This window comes from Ptychodera flava, chromosome 15 (genome assembly GCF_041260155.1).
Source record: "Ptychodera flava strain L36383 chromosome 15, AS_Pfla_20210202, whole genome shotgun sequence".
Taxonomy (NCBI): Eukaryota; Metazoa; Hemichordata; class Enteropneusta; family Ptychoderidae; genus Ptychodera; species Ptychodera flava.
The window spans coordinates 14,886,177-14,904,136 of NC_091942.1; the positions used below are offsets into that span (position 1 = coordinate 14,886,177).

Consider the following 17,960-nt stretch of genomic DNA (forward strand, 5'->3'; position numbering starts at 1 on the left):
TATCATATTAAAACTCTTTTGCTGATCACATTGTACTTAAATATTATTCTTAAAATCTGTTTTACAGACTCAGAGTTACTGCAGATAACCCTTTGAGCACCAAAGTCTAAACCGCAGTCAATTTTTCTCAGATTTTTGCGAAAATTTTGAGAAAAAAACTGTAGCAAATGAAATGTGATGTCCATTTGGTGAAAAATTATCAAAAAATTGCAGAAAAATTCATAAAAGTTGGTAAAATTTTGCACTAAAATTTTGGTGAGAGAAAATTACAGTGCTCAGAGGGTTAATAGTGTACACAGACTGGAATGTTAGTATTTTGCATGTTCTTTTCAAGGGAAGTTCAAAATGCCTGACGGCTTAGAAATTGATTTATTCAAGTATTCTGCATTCCTCTCAGCTTTGATTGCAATGCAGTTTATTTCCGTTTAGCCTATTATTTTTTACACTACCACAGAAGTTAAGAGTTTACTCCAAAGTTTACTTATATTTGGTACAAAACAGTACCAGCAAGCACTCTGCTAGCTGTAATGTCTTATTACATCTAGTCAAATATATCAAAAGCCTTTAAGAATTTACAGAATTTACAGTTTCATACAGAGAATATAACATTTCTATCATAATAAAAATTTAGAAAATGAAAAAAATCAAACAATTTATGAAGTAGAATTATGTTGTCACTCAGAGGAAGCCAATTTCGCTTATCATCAGAAAATTACTTCAAATGACTTTCATCAGCTAAAATTCACAGGAAATCAAAATTGAGTGTGTTATCGCAATAAAATTTCAAATTTATATTATACAGGGGAGTATTTCTAAATTTATATATTTAGATCCTTTACAAATAGTGAAATTTATAGTTATGATCTGTTTCCATGGATCTCATGAATTTAATATGCATGTGGAAATTTGTCATAATTTCATTTTGTTTGTTTTGATCTGTAGATTTTGTTACAGACTTCAGATACCAGTATCCGCATAGCTGTAGTACAGTCCCTGTGTCAGATACTGACCCATAATGAAATTTATGCAGAGACTTTACTTCAGGCAGACATTGCAGAATTCTTGTATGAAACTCTGGCTACCATGGATCACCTCTTAATTGGGTAGGTTTTTCATTATTTAAGATAATGTTTAGGTATAACACATAATATTGGATAGGTTCTAAGCGATATTTATTGGCCATGATGAACCTGTGTCTTATATATTTACTTTTGAATGATAAGATTTATCATAAAAGCTTGTAAAATTTCTAAATTCAACAAAAAAATCAGTGATGCTGAGTATGTCCTGAACTGTACTCCTCTCAGCAAATCAAGAGTTGTCTTCACTTAGATATTTTTACAAGTAAACTTCTATTAAATTTTTTACATGAAAAATACATCCAAGATTTGTTCTGAGAATGCGTATAACTTAGTAAGTTCCACTGTATCAAGTAGTCATTTTAGAAGTTTATAATCAGTAATTATTTGAAGTATGTCCCGTGCAAGTTTGGAAGTCACATCAATTGAAAATTAAACAAATTCCAGCAGTGGTATGATAAAGAAACTGTTGCACTTGGTGATCAAAATGGCTCTTGGGTGTAAAAATATGGAAAAAGCATTTCTCAATCTGAGTTATTATTGACGCTAAATTCCCTTTGGTTTTGCAGGTCTGTATTCTGTTGCCTGTTGTTACTGAGTGGCTGTAAGGACTTCTACAGTAAGTGTCATAGTGTATATGGGCTGGAGGCAATTATTCGAGCCATTAAACACTGCATCCAAGCTAACCACGTCAAAGAAGGGGCCAAGGGGTAAGTACAAGTGAACATTTCCATGTTAAAGGGCCTGTAGCTGTGGCTTTTTAATGATTTTTCTCTCTAATTTTGTTTTGTATGTCAATTGCAAATTCTTTTTTAGTGTTTTGAAACATTTTCTATTTAGCATGTCAGTATAGCATCTTTATGTGTAAAATACTCTGTTATTATTTACATCATGGAGGTAGTAGAGAAGGAGTCACAACTAGGCGGAGATCAAAGGGACCATGTGTTTTGCCGCTGTTTGCCTTACTAACTACTCCATTAGCACCAACGGGACTTGCGAACGCGTTTTCTCGGATTTAGGAAACAAGATTAAGTTCGTTCAGGGTCGTTCGGGTGTTTCGGCCGTCCCTCGGCAGTTGACAGATCTTCAAACATGGCGTCACGTGTCCAAGCGTCGCGTCGGGAAGTTCGAGTCGTTCCACCGATTTTGATGTACACGATGTCGAGGAACAGATAATTGAGGAAGGGAGCTTTTGTATCTGCAAAGGCGCGAAGACTGAGTTGATGATAGCTTGCGATTACAAAAAAATGCCATACATCGTAGAGCAGCATTGTTAACACGCCAACTTTTTCCAAATCCAGTTCTTGGTTCTTGCCGTGTTTTATCATGTTGTACTGGCATTAATGATAGGTTAAATAAGAAAGCATAGCTTTTAACTGCTACGTCCATGACTTTAATGAATGGTCGCGATATAAAAACAACACGTACGATGCATTGAAACAAAGCGTCGCAGCGTCGCCTATGGCGTCGCTGGCGTCGCGTCGCGTCATTAAACACCCGGGAAACGCTACAAGTTTAACCCACGCTCACGGCAGTGCTGCAGTCCGCTGCACCATACTCAGTACATGATTGAAAAGTTCGTGATCAGAACTTCATTCTAACATGGAAAGGTTCCTGCGATCGAATGTAAAGTATATAAAAACGTCGTTAAAATTACCCAGATTTTGAGAATGAAAAACTTAAATTCCTTGTAACTTCACTTTTCGTGGACGGAACGTGTCGTTTCTTACGCTATCATGACGCACTTGACCCAAGCTACGCAAATACAGTCTTTGCGCAGGCGTTATGACACTGTGGAGAAACTGAGTCGCATTAGCAAACCCAGGTTAATTTCACTCGGTTCGGTTGCGAAGGTACCGTCGGCAACGCACATGGCGGGAAAGGGGTGTTAAACAATGGACATAAATGGATTAAACCAATGGTGAACAATAGTAATAAACGTAATTATCTCAGTTGTGACTCCTTCTCTACCTCCATGCTTGCATTGACATTTGAATTGTACCTAGTCCAAACCAAATTTACTTTTCAGTGATAAAAATGCAGTCTACATATGTGCGTACAGGCAGAGTTGATGAGCTAAATACTGTGTGCTGTTTGTTGCAGAATAAGAAACTGTAGTTGACATTAAAAACAACAACAGTGAAAAAATGAAAAGTTACAGCTAGCTACAGGCTATCTAACCTGTTCACCCCCATTTCCCTGTAAGCAGGTCCACAATTACCATTGATAACAATGGGTTGGGCCAAACCATGGTGGTGAAAGGGTTGATGATCAGGCTTATGATGCCATTCAATCTGAAATAAAAAGTGTGAACATTTCATTTGCATGATCAACTGGATAAACAGAGATCTTTTTAGATCTTCTGTGAGACTAAACTAGCTGTTGTGACAGATTTTCAGATTATCAAAATTACAAAATTTTCTGTTGCCCTGTATAGATTCTGCTAACTAATTTTACAAGTTTGTAAGATGAAAAATTACACTTTTCTACTTTCTGAGAAAAATGGAAGTTGATTTTTCCCTGATGAAGTTATGATAAAAAGTGAAAAGCCACCAGTTTAAATCTAAAATACAGGTAAATTTTTCGCCTGTAGCATTTCAATAACAAAGTAATTGCATGGCTGCCATTTCAAATCTAAAATATAAATCAGTTTCAGACAATTTTGGTCGTCCAATTTCAAAAAGCATCCACTGTGACTACAGTTTCAAGCTATTGATTACAAAATAGATTAGTTAAAATTTCCTTTAGAACAACGTAACCTTTCACATTATCTTCTACAAGTTCAGTGTGACTTGATTAGTCCTTTGTTCAATGCCTCAATAACCTGAATATGGGTTTTAACACGAATTTGTCATATTTTTTAGATTTCATGAGCACGACAGAGCCATTCAGTGAATTCAACATTGTCACAGGAATTAAATACAAGTATAGTGTAGAATCATTTTAGTGCTACCTACATGATCCAAATAATTTAATTCAACTCTCTCAAATGTTTGTCAGAATTTTGTAAATAAAACGTCCGTATATATACTAAGGTTTAAACAGAAACGCTTAATTTTCATCAAGGGAGACATAGTTTTGTGACTTATGCATGGTTTGATGATGGTTTTCCAACTTTTTAAAATGATTGGTCAACACACGAAAGCATTAGGGAAATAGCATTAAACTTGAAACGTATATACGTCTGTGTTTTTGATAAAATTAATTCATCAAAAACTCATACAATCAGAACACTCATACACTCAGATCAATGAAATGACCAGAAGGAAAAATCCCAAATGCCGAAATGCCACAAAGTTTATGATGAATCAGTGACTTGCCACTTGCCTCTACTCTTCGGATCATTCACTGGAATAAATTCACACTGATTTGTGCTTGAACTTTGCCAGGTACTCTCTCAGTTTTAGCAAGCTGCAGGGCAAAATGAACAAGTCAATCATAGTAATGCTACACAATATGTCTTGTGTGTGTGGTATGGTCGTAAAAACTGATACTTGATGACAAATAGTTTTGTGCCGTACAAGGTGACAACATCCCAAAGGGTAGCATTGGTCACTTAATGTTTCCGTAGTGTATACAATCATGACCTAAGCCAGGCCAGTTTTGACGTATGTGGGCCAGCAGAGTAGAGTGGACAGTCTGTTCACAGATTACAATCTGTGTAATACCAGTTTACAAAATAGCTTGTTACACATTAGTAAATTTTACGCCCTTTGGGCGTATCTAAATCTGATACATATGTTTTGGTCTTTGCAATGACATTGTTTACATACAGCTGTGATTAAAGATCTCCTTTGAACTATATGTAGCCTCTGGTACCCAAGCTGAGATTGAGGCACACACATACACACATAACACATTCTGGTTCCTTTAACTGTCAGCAATTTCAAGTGTGTAGGAATTGGTACATGCCTTGAAAAGTTTGAAATTAATGCTTTTGCACTATCCAGAGTAATTTACTTAGATTTTAGCACAAGTAAACCTAGATAGGTACTTTAAAATTACTTCAGTAGTGCTACAGTTCAGCATTACAGTGTGCAATACTGACAATTTGCTCAGTGACTACCAGCATGTGAGAATCAGTAATTCTGGTTAAAAAGATTTAAATATTTTTGCACTGTCTGGTACTATGTAAATGGTGTCCCGCAACCAGAATTGCACAAAATAGCCCCTTGAGTCCAAAAGTCAATTTTTGTCACCACAGTCATTTTTTTCAGATTTTTGCCAAAATTTTGATGAAAAACTGTAGCCAATGAAATGTTATGTCAACTTAGTCCAAAATTACAAAAAATATTAAATTTTAAAGAAAAAATTGGTAAAATTTTGCACAAAAATTTTGGTGGGAAAATTGCAGCACTTAAAGAGTTTTAAAAACTATAACTTTAATTTGGTGTGAAATAGTTATTAAGTGAAATTCACCATTACGATATTTGTTTAAGCAGCAATCCAAGGCAGCCTGAATCAGTGATAAGATTCTAGGTATGCCCAGAATTTTTGCATCACGCGTGCACATTGGAATATCATATCCAGTGACCTCAGAATTTAATGGTGCTATCACCTCAGTGGATCATGGAGTTTAATACCCTATCTGGTCTTGCTGTATCCCAGGGGGTATAGCAGTAAAATTTTGTATTGAAGGTCAAAGAAGTGAAACTGACACCCCAGATCATTCATTTTAGTCATACCATTGTCATAAATTATTTAATTGTGAATTCACGGAGTTCCTCGAACTTCACACGGCACATCTTGCCTTAGGCTAAAGTTAGCATTTACATATTTTAGATGTACTAGATCAACATCTATTAAATATTGACACTATTGTGACAAAGATGTGCAAGTGAGCGATAGTACATAGATGGTGGAGCTACTGAATTGTTACTAATAATATTTATAAGACAAGTTTGTCATGGGTTTAGTTGATTAAACATATTTTCTTTCTGTACATTTTCATCATTATGAACAGGACATTCATGATTGTCTTCTCAAACAAATTATGGCACAATTGAGGATATGTGGGTACAAATTAACCTTTTGATATGAACTGAGTGGGTTTTCCTGTGGGCCTCTAGCCGTGTACTTTGTCCCAACCATGACCCCAACAAAACTCCATAGGTTACTACAAAGCGTGACCAATGCAAACTGGGGTGTGTGTCTACTATTCTGTAGATCTCTTGCCCAAATTATCATGTCTTGAAAGTCTCTCTAAACCAAGAAAACCTCTGCTCAGTAAAACATCGTGCACACTTGCCGTCATTGATAAACTTCAGTGTGCTTCTGGAATGTGAACGTGAGTAAATATAATGAATCGTACTTAAATCTGGTATTTTTCTCACCATGCCTGTGCATGATTTATAGTAGAAATAGTAATAATTATTCAAGTTGTGTGAGAAATATCGCCTTAATTGATTTCAAAACGTGAATTGAATCTTATTTGTTCAAATTTGGGTAATCTGTATCTAATTTTATGTGATCCATATGACAACGGCATGATAATGCTGATATGTGAATAAGTTGGTAAGTAAATAAATAAGTAATTAATCAGTTGTAATTACTGTAATGAGTTACATTTAAGTATATGATGTGTGTGATTGCATGCATGTGAGTTATAATTGTTTTTACAATTTCCTTGGCGGTATCGCCAATGCGTATTTTGCATCTCAGAAAATGTTTAAAGTCAAGGTAATGTCTTGGGGACAGATTTTTCAGACTCAAATTTTTTCTGATATACCACTTGTTGGGGCTCAATTTAAAACTCTTTGAGTACGAACTATTTTAGTTTTTGGAAAATGGAAAACTTTATTTTTCTTCGTAGAGTTAACACAGGGATGGCGGCAGCCATTTATTAAAGAAACTGATATTGGATGGTCAACAGCCTGAAACTTTAGAAATTTTTAAAAAATCGCAGTATACCCTCATTCCATCAATATGACATAGGAGATGCCTACTTCTGTGCATAATGAATTTGTGAGGGCTTGGCTTATGACGTCAAATTGCACAAACAGTGACCACACTCACTGCTGATAGTGTACCACACATACACCAGTGAACCTGCTCACTGTTGAAAGACAGCAGGCAAGGCCTGAAATTCCATGTCCAGTATAAACGGATATGTGCCACCGACACCTCCCTTGTATTTATACACTGAGATAATTACTGCCAGAGTTCCATGCTTATTTATATAATTCCGTCTTTTTTTCCCCCTTCAGATTCCAGATGTTGGGCGAGATTCTAGCGAAGTAAGTGACAGATCATGTTTTGGTTAATGGGTTGGTAATTGACCTTTGTGAATTCTGACCTCTTATTTGGCAATCGCTGGTGGCATTTTTTTAATAGTCGGCTTGTGGCAGCCGTGTGCAGCTTCTACAATCAGTAATTGTCAACTGGCAACAGGTACAAAGAGGGAAATTTGTGACTGTATGTTATTCATATGTGGCTTTGTTTGACATAGCAACAGCAATAATAAAAAACGATGATAATAATACCAAAATCAATAACAATAATTAATATTGTGTTGCTTGGTAGTGTTTTGATCGAACTCCAGTATGTATATGGTATATACAAAAACACAACAGGCCAAGTATTTTTTAGAAATACAAAACTTACCACCCTCCCCCAGAAAGGAAGAAAGAAAAACAAAAGAAAGGCCAACACAAAAAGATGCATCTGCAGAGATTGTACCATTTATTGCGACTCATCGAGTGAGAACACTGTGACACAGTCAAAAGCAAGCTCAATTGGTAAATTGTCATCAGGGTGTATCCACAAAAGTTGAATTATGATCTGTAACCAAAATGAGTGCAGTGAATGTACGTTGTATCCATATGAAAAATAAGTAGCTTATAATAGGGAGTTTATATTAAAATATACAAATCATTTTGTTGAAATAATGTAACTTTGTGAAAAGAATATTGCTAGACTAATACATTTATTAAGGGACATGTTGTATGTAGAAAACGTGGCTTTTGTGCTCAGGTTTTGTATTATTTTGCATGTGTACATATACCGTATAAGTGATTTATACCTACAATGATCATTGTTGAAATTGAACAGGGCCATTACTTGTTAAGTCTACATGCATGGATAAAGTCCAGAGGATTCACAGATTTATTTTAATTTTTAACAGTCCAACAGTGCTAACAAGCTAGCATTCATAAATGCCTAAGATAAAATACATCTATACTAGAATAATATGTCCATCATCACAATATTAAAATACTTTATTGAAAACGATGTATTTTTGTGTATTCTAGGTCAAGATTGAACAAACTATTCACATACCCATTCTTTTAGCAAGGCACTGTTTCAGCTCAAGTCTATTCTAACAGACTGTCGCTCTTGATTTTAAAGTGGTAGTCTTTTGAGAGAAACTTGTAGAGAAAAATTTAAAGCCTACGATACGTTTGCTTAACATGTAGGCTGACAGAGACCACTAGTATTTGATCGTCCATTGGGAGATGAATATGCCATCATTTTGTTGCCTGGTGATCTATTTCAGTTGTCTATCACTGGATTGCCACATGCATGTTTATGCTTGCTTTGACAGACTCCATGCCTGGGTAGATTCCTACCTCAAGAATGTATGACTTAAATTGGTAATGAGATGAGGACATGCTGATTTCAGAATATGAAATTAATTGCATTTACAGAGAAAACTAATTTAATGGCATGTTTCAAGAAAACATAATACTCTAATACAGAGCCATTCATGATTGTAAAAAGTATGACTGACAGATCTTTCTACATATATCCTACTCTCTGTATGTAACTCAGCAACTCATACAGTGATTTAACCAAAATTTTGAAAAGCATGAAACATTTTCTTTGAAAACTGTGACTTCATTTGTGTTGCAAAACTTTTCAGAACCTTTCAGATTTTGTGCGTAGGCGTCAGTGTATTTCTATACAGCTATGGGGGTGTTTACCTTTGACCTTTTGTCAAGCCAGTGTTTAGTTTACTTTGGAAAATGTCAGTGGTTGACATTTATTGATGACCTGTACTTGAAATGCACCCGTGGTGCCATCTCCCACCGCCTCCACTAGATGGCAGTGTTCATATGTGAGTTGTGTTCAGAAATGTTTGTTTGTACTGAAATTATTGGCATGACTGAAGAATACTGAACCTATACTGAACAATTTGACAAATCAGCATAATCTAAGGGGTGCTATTTCTTATGTTATGTGGCAGGGGCCCCCTAAGAAACCAAACAGTTTTTCACTGTGGCCTACCGTTATATTGTTAATTCTTTAGGTACATACACTGATTTTTGATTTTTAAAGAATAGCCTGGAATATGACCTACATATCAAAAATAAAAGTGACAATGAAATCAGGACCTGCTGATTTCGGCAAAAGGAAAATGGTTTGTTCCAGACTAAATATAAATGTGCATAAGAAAGACCTTACCAATCAATATATCTGAGTAACTCTATTCTTTCTTCAGCCAACAATTATTTTGATAGCCCCTCCAATCCATCTACATTACCAAAATTATATAATATCTGAAATGACCCTAGGTCTACTCGCTGTTGTCATGACTAGCTTGGCCAAAGTATTGAATATTGCACAAGTTCTATTACTATGTGTGTCTTCACTTTCTCTTTACAGACAACCAGAGGGCATACCGATATTCACCAATGCTAACACTCCTCAACAAGTCTTCAGTTTAGTCTCTGCAGGGCTGAGATTGCACAATAAAACCCTGACTATTTCAGCATCAATTGCAATGAACAGTAGTCTAAGGTAAGGTTGTATCATGAATCATGTCCCATTCTGTTAAAAAAATTATATGATGTGAAACGTGCTGTACTTAAAATCTCCACTTGGCCACAACACATACAATGGTAGATGGATCACCTTGTGTATTCCTCGATTTTTTTGATCTCCAAGTGCATTGCTTAATTCTTATCCTAAGCTTGCTATAAACTTAATAGAGGTCCCTCCTAGCCATGAGAAACAAGTTATTTTAACTATTAATTTGTACTTGCGAAAGAGAGTAACTCAATGTGGTTAGTGTATGAAGCAAAAAGAATTTGAAAAAAATTTCTCTTTGAGATGCATTTTGCAGCAGTAGGACAACCTGTGTACACTTGTTATCCATCTTTCACATTGTTTGCCATTGAATAAAGTTGTAAATGAAACAAAGTTTTCTACCTATTTGAAAATTCCAGGTAGAGTTGTTAAAAGTAGGTGAGAAAGTACAATGTCAGTTTGTCTATGTTATTTCAAATATACAGTGCAAAATTTCAATGCTTTGTTTGTCACGCGTGTAATTTCCCATTTCAGGGTTCATCACCTTGGTAACAAAGTTGACTTGGAAATCATTGAGAACACAGTTCAAGAATGTCTGATGGAAATTAAACATCAGTTATCGCTGTCATGCAAGTCACGAACTCAAGAATCTTTGCTAAGATCCATGGTGCTATTACTCCACCAGTGTTTCAGGTGATTTCATAAGGATGCACCTTTTTTAGTCCCCACGGACACCGTCCGGGGGGACTTATAGGTTTGGTCATGTCCGTGCGTCCGTCTGTGCGTCCGTGTGTGCGTGCGTGCGTCCGTCCGTTCACCCAGATATCTCGGAGACGCCTGGAGCGATTTCGTTCAAACTTGGTACAAGGATAGTAACCTACCTCATACAGATGCACGTCGATTTGTTTCACAATGCGATCAAATTTGGCCGTGTTAGAGAACTTTTTAGTTTTCACCTCCATAGACCCCCCTGTATAAGGCAGTCCATAGACTCCCATGTATAAGCACAGGCAACCCATAAAGTATTACTGAGATTTTCACACTGGCACAGGCAACCCATAAAGTATTACTGAGATTTTCACACTGTTTTCTCTATCATTTTTAGTCCTCACGGACACCGTCCGGGGGGACTTATAGGTTTGGTCATGTCCGTGCGTCCGTCCGTGCGTCCGTCCCCTCGTGCGTCCGTCCGTTCACGCAGATATCTCAGAGACGCCTGGAGCGATTTCGTTCAAACTTGGTACAAGGATAGTAACCTACCTCATACAGATGCACGTCGATTGTTTCACAATGCGATCAAATTTGGCCGTGTTAGAGAACTTTTTAGTTTTCACCTCCATAGACCCCCATGTATAAGGCAGTCCATAGACTCCCATGTATAAGCACAGGCAACCCATAAAGTATTACTGAGATTTTCACACTGGCACAGGCAACCCATAAAGTATTACTGAGATTTTCACACTGTTTTCTCTATCATTTTTAGTCCCCACGGACACCGTCCGGGGGGACTTATAGGTTTGGTCATGTCCGTGCGTCCGTCCGTCCGTCCGTCCGTCCGTGCGTCCGTCCGTTCACGCAGATATCTCAGAGACGCCTGGAGCGATTTCGTTCAAACTTGGTACAAGGATAGTACCATACCTCATACAGATGCACGTCGATTTGTTTCACATTCAATCGATCAAATTTGGCCGTGGTAGAGGACTTTTTAGTTTTCACCTCCATAGACTCCCATGTATAAGGCAGACCGTAGACTCCCATGTATAAGGCAGACCATAGACTCCCATGTATAAGGCAGACCATAGACTCCCATGTATAAGGCAGACCATAGACTCCCATGTATAAGGCAGTCCATAGACTCCCATGTATAAGGCAGACCATAGACTCCCATGTATAAGGCAGTCCATAGACTCCCATGTATAAGGCAGTCCATAGACTCCCATGTATAAGGAAGTCCATAGACTCCCATGTATAAGGCAGTCCATAGACTCCCATGTATAAGGCAGTACATAGGCTCCCAAGATAAATAAAAATTTAGTTTCTCATCGTATTCATATTGCAAAAAGGATGCAGTGACACAGTTTTTAGTCCCCACAGATAAAGTCCAGGGGGCTCATAGATTGGGTCATGTCAGTCCGTGAGTCCATCCGTTCACGCAGATATCTCAGACACTTTGACAAAATGTCATGTGACCTTGGTGACCTTTGACCTCAAATATACATATTTGTCCATAACTCAGTAACCACAAGTGGTAACCTTACATATATGGTATGATGGGACACCCTATGACGCCACATATTGTACCTCATTAATTATGTGCATATCTAATTTTGAGCGAGCCAATAGAGCTAGAGGTCAGATTTTTGGTATATATGGATAACTTAGCAATACAATTTTTTTGACAAAATGTCACGTGACCTTGTTGACCTTTAACCTCAAATATACATATTTGTCCATAACTCAGTAATCACTAATGCTACACCCTTCATATTTGGTATGATGGGACACCTTATGACGCCACATATTGTACCTCATTAATTATGTGCATATCTAATTTTGAGCGAGCCAATAGAGCTAGAGGTCTGATTTTTGGTATATAGGGATAACTTAGGAATACAATTTTTTTGACAAAATGTCAAGTGATGTCAATGACCTTTGACCTCAAATATACATATTTGTGCATAACTCAGGAACCACAAGTGCTACACCCTTCATATTCGGTATGATGGGACACCTTATGACGCCACATATTGTACCTCATTAATTATGCACATATCTAATTTTGAGTGAGCGAATAGAGCTAGAGGTCTGATTTTTGGTATATAGGGATACCTTAGCAATACAATTTTTTTGACAAAATGTCACGTGACCTTGGCTCGTTAATTATGCCCATATATAATTGTGGGCAAGCCAATAGAGCTAGAGGTCTGAATTTTGGCATATATGGATTAATTAGCAATACAATGTTTTTTTTCAAAAGTCACGTGACCTTGATGACCTTTGACCTTGAATATGCATATATATGCATAACTCAGTAATCACAAGTTCTTTACGCTTCAATTTTGATAGGATAATAGACCTTAAGATGTCACATCTTGTACCTCATTTATTATGCACATATGTATTTCTTGGCTGGCCAATATAGCTAGAGGTTTGATCTTTTTCCCGATTTAGAACCATAACTTAGACATGCCTCTTGTTTCAAATTGGGAACAATGACATAGACCTATGTGTCCATAGATCTGAACATATACACTTTAGTGATACTTCTTAATGACCTCATTTCCCTGCCCCCTCAAGACTAATACTCCTATTACAAGTGGGGACTATGTCATTGTCAATGACTTGTTATATGAAAACTTATCATCCCTAGAATGTGGACAGTAGTTCAGCCGGTATTGATATCTAATAAAATGTATCAATGTGATCACTAGAGGGCGCTCATCCAAAAAAATCTTTTCAGCAACATTCTGCTAATGCTCTGCTGGCTCTTCAGTGTATTTCCACTTGTGTCAACTAAAGAGTTTTGACCAATGAATTAATGTCTGTAAACTTACAAACGGCTAAAATAGCTAAGTGCTATTCAGGGTCTGTATACTCCTGGAAAGTCTTTAAAGTCCTGAAATTTTATAGCCACCTGGAAAGTCCTCAAAAATGAAATTGAATCCTGGAAAGTCCTGGAAAATTTATAGGCAACCCACAATTTTCCAAATAGTAAACGTATCATCATAATGACATAAGAATTGTATGTAGAATAATGTACAAAAATGATGTCTTGAAAGAAGTGAAACATGGAAAATAGCATTTTTTGACCTCAAAAATTCTTTGAAAATTGCTGAAAAGTCCTTGGCTATTAAATTACTTTGAGTGTATGGACTCTGGAACTTACTGCACTGGTGGATCTTGAGATCCCTTTATTAAAAACTATTGACAAACTGTGAGAGAGAGATTTCACCTTGGTTGTTTTGCATAGCACAAGTGGATCTCAACTTGACATGTCAAATGTGGTTGGTGTTTTTTACCCAGCGTGCGTCAAGTGTTTGCAAAAGTACACTTTTTACCTCTTTGAAGTTAGTATATGTGCCAAGCAATTCTTTGTACATCATGATGAGTTCTGGTTTTTTAACAGATTGACACTGCAATGGCAGGAGAGTTCATTGGTGAAGTTCAACGATAAAAAATCACTAGAAGAGTTTGAAATCTTTCTGTTGCAAGCCTGTGACAGTAGCTGTATTCCTTCAGTTGTGGTATGTACTCTTAACATCAAAACGTGAAATTCAAACAAATTCTCTGACAGAGATATTGGAAGTCAAAATTAGTGACAAATAGTCAAGCTGGAACAAACTGAGTAATGCAGACACTAAAAAACAGAATGAATCAAATAAATGGTATCACAGGAAAATAAATAACTTACAAGAAACTGTCCAGAAAATTAAGTGTTATTGATGATGTTGTATATTAATATTTAATTTCAAAATAAGTATGTGAAACAGAGAAAATTTCCATTCAGGTTTTACCAAGCTACTTCAATATAAGGTAGAAACACATTTTTAACACTGATTTTCTGCCTGCAATTTACACACTTAATAGGCATGATATTAAAATGTCAGTGGAATTTGAAATCTGTACTGTTGTATATTTGTTATCTACATTGAACTTAATTGCACCAAATTCACAAATAATACCCCCTCCAGTTTAATTTCTGTTTTCTGAGTGACTGACAAGTTAATAAGTTTGTTTCTTTCATGTACTTTTATCATCTGTGTTGATTTCGTGATGTAATATAATTGAATAACCTGCAATGAACAACCAAAATGAAGATGAGCACATGATCAACAAAACACCAATCTGATATTAGTTCCATTTAGTGTATTATCTGCATTATTTGTTTTCTTGCCACAAGTTAACACTGCTGGTTGCATTGGAAATGCATCAATAAAGATATTTGAAAAGTAATCCACGATTTATGTTTTGCAGGCAAACTATGACAATATCAAATCTGAGGAAGTCTTGGCAAATTTGTTTGGTATGCTCAGTGCTGCAAATCAGATGAAAATTGGTGGAATTCAAGAGTTTTATGAAAAATTAGGTAAACTGACTAAATTACTAAAGTACTCCATCGCTGTTGAAGTGTTTCATTGAATTGTCAGACAAAGTATTGTCAGTGCCAAAAATGGTTTTTGACACCAACTTTGAAAGCTTTGTTGAAATTGTTTCAGTGTGCAACTCAAACAAGTCTGTGTAGAACACTATACTCATTACATGCCAATGGGCTGCTAATGTAATCTTGCTCCCAGTGTTTTTGAATTTATCATTTCAAAACAGCAAAAATTATCTATAGGGTTGAATTTATAAAATTGCCATATATCATTTTGAATTATGAAATTTTGATTTTCCTTATGAATTTCCTCTTCACCTAAAAAATTTTTGCACTTAATGGGTCCATTGGTAAGGGAAAACATGAATTTCTAGATTTTCCTTTTCAATATCAGTTTGTATAACCATTATATAACAAAGATAATGATTTGTTTTTCCATACTTCGTAGTATCTGCATCATTTCTTCAGATTGCATTATCTGTGAAATCATCCTGCCAGAACAGGCCTAGGTGAGTTCAAAATCAAGCAACAACATAGTAACAAGCCAAAGAATTCAAAGTATCCAATCTTCATGATGCTACACATGGGCACTTTAAAACCCTTTCACCACCATGGTTTGTCCCAAATCCATTGTTTTCTATGGTAAAGTTGGACCTGTACTCAGGCAACTGGGGGTGAAAGGGTTACATAAAGCCTTATATCTTGCTTCTATATGGTACTAGTAGATACAGTGTGAAAGCAAGCTTTCTTTATTTTAACTTTTGAATATTTCATTCCAGTTCAAAATCCAGCATCATTGGCGTAAAAAAGTTAGGATCAAAATGGCAAATTTAGCACCATTGATAGTAAAGTAGAATGATTGAAAAGAAAATATTAAAACAATAATGTTGAAAATGTCGTTATAATAAGTTTATAGATACACTCCATTGGACAGAAACACGAGAGAAGAAACATACTGTATTGATTTATACTCTGAATTGGCTCACCCATCCTGCATAAACAGCTGTGATACTACAACTTAAGTCATTTGTTCTCTAACTCTATTTTGAGAGATTAGAAAGAAAGCTGATTTTGATTCAGTAATTGAATTTTGTGTGAATTTACAGGTTGGAACACACTGTGAATGGTTTTGTGATGTCAGTATGTGAGAGGTTATTTGCTGTTGACCACCAACCAGATGTTCAGAGCCTTCTCATGATAATGAAGACTACGTTTCCCACTGTGAAAGGTAAAATGTTTGTAAGATCAAATTTATGCCAGCTGATAATGATGATAAAAATGGTTAGTGTTATAGAAGACATTGCCTTCAGAAATAATTGTTCATTTTTCTGTACCAATAACAGAATAATTTCGCATATAGCTATTTACATATACACATTGAGATTTTGCTCCGATAAGATATTTCAAATGATTTTATCATCAAAGTATTTTTTTGTCTTAAGATGGATAATATGCCCCCATGAGAGTTAAATTCTTGAAATAAAACAGTCTAAAATTTTGAAATTGAAATAAAATTGTGTCTGAACAGGAAGTATTTGGTATGAAACAGTGTATACATCTGAAATTTTTTGTAAAATTATGAATAGATCAGTAACAAACTAATTGAAGTTGTTCATCCAGTTGATAAATATTTCAACATTGGCTTACAGGTGATGTACAAGACATGAAAGAACATCTTCAAGAAGATAATATCAATGGAGTGACATCAGAACAAATTGTCTACTTAACATTATTGTATTTGGCGGCTTGTCATGGTGACAGGTAATGATCAATATTGATCAATTATTATCAATATCCATGGTTCTTTAATGAGTGATGCTGTAAAACATGTGTGACACAAGTTTTATGAAAACAATCATGGTCAACAAATTCAGTGACAGTACTTGAAAGACTTGATTCTGATACAGGAGCCGTTCACAGTTGTAACAAAATAATTAACCCTTCATCATTAAAGATTGGTAAAATCCTTTTACAGTCTTTGGAAAGAGTTGAACCTTGATAAAGCAACAAGTAGTGAAAAGGGAGAAACAGTTTAATTCAGCGTATATCTTTCACAAATTGACTTTTGAACTTAAAACCACATATTCTTGATATATTCCTGATGTACAGCTAGACCATGATAGAATCTTAGAAAAACTGAGATAAATAGATCATGGAGCCACTACATGCTTACAATTATATAACTTTTTTCCAATATTCCTCTTCCAGAATTATTGAAGAAAGTATTCTATTTAGTATAGTGGAAACATTCCTCAGGAATCACGCTGATGTAGCTAGTTTGCCAACTTACACAGTCAAATTTCTGCTTTTACTACACGCAGTATGCCATCAGCATGTAGAGTCAAGTAATGCAACTGAAGGTACATACACTGTATATATGCAACCATTATTTTGTTTTTATTTTGATACATGATACTCTTTGTGCCAATATAGGACTGTAAAAAAAATTAACTTTTTAGATTCATGTTCACTCCATGGTGTTGTTGCCAATACCGTAGTTACACTACAAAGTGAAAGATAAAAATTTGGTACACATGCATAAAAGTTATCTTTTGAACAAAGTAACTGAAGAACATGACAGAAGAAGAATATAATTGATGGTTTTATTTGGCATTATTTCAAGATTCATAATGATTCATTTGCCAACTCTTTATCATTTTAGGGCAAAGTAGAAACTGATTAAATTTATTGACTTAACTATAAAGTTTTTTCCTATTGCAATGATACTTATGATTCAGTACTCAAAACTACATAATAATTATTTCATTTCAGGTTGTGCTCTGTTGGTCCAAGGGTTGAACAGACTATCAGACTTGAGCAGTGTCTACACTCACCACCCAGCTGTGTTGCAGTGGTGTTTCTCTACTCCAGTAATCACTCCCACTGTAACAAGAAACTTGGTAAGATTATAAATGATACGTTGAACGATGAACATCCTTGTGTTTTATTCTCCTTCAAGAGTCTGCTTGATGTGTCACTTTCTTTTTTGCTGTTCTTCACTCTAAATGATAATCTGATTTGATTTCACTGACAGGTTA

At 35.8% G+C, this 17,960-nt stretch overlaps 1 protein-coding gene across 3 annotated transcripts in view; it reads left to right on the plus strand.

Annotated features, from left to right (window-relative positions):
* LOC139151275 (meiosis inhibitor protein 1-like) overlaps positions 1 to 17,955 on the plus strand; it is a 65,708-nt gene extending 47,753 nt beyond the window's left edge. For 2 of the 3 annotated variants that reach the window (XM_070723957.1, XM_070723955.1), the window contains 12 exons: positions 943 to 1,103; positions 1,649 to 1,789; positions 7,286 to 7,315; positions 9,684 to 9,818; positions 10,362 to 10,520; positions 13,954 to 14,071; positions 14,802 to 14,913; positions 15,371 to 15,431; positions 16,029 to 16,150; positions 16,572 to 16,683; positions 17,131 to 17,282; positions 17,695 to 17,849. In XM_070723957.1, coding sequence (XP_070580058.1) covers positions 943 to 1,103; positions 1,649 to 1,789; positions 7,286 to 7,315; positions 9,684 to 9,818; positions 10,362 to 10,520; positions 13,954 to 14,071; positions 14,802 to 14,913; positions 15,371 to 15,431; positions 16,029 to 16,150; positions 16,572 to 16,683; positions 17,131 to 17,282; positions 17,695 to 17,834 — 1,443 coding nt within the window. In that variant the 3' untranslated portion in view covers positions 17,835 to 17,849. Of the gene's footprint in view, positions 1 to 942; positions 1,104 to 1,648; positions 1,790 to 7,285; positions 7,316 to 9,683; positions 9,819 to 10,361; positions 10,521 to 13,953; positions 14,072 to 14,801; positions 14,914 to 15,370; positions 15,432 to 16,028; positions 16,151 to 16,571; positions 16,684 to 17,130; positions 17,283 to 17,694 lie in introns of all 3 variants that reach the window. The other variant, XM_070723956.1, reaches the window with a different exon arrangement.
* The last annotated feature ends 5 nt before the right edge of the window (positions 17,956 to 17,960 follow it).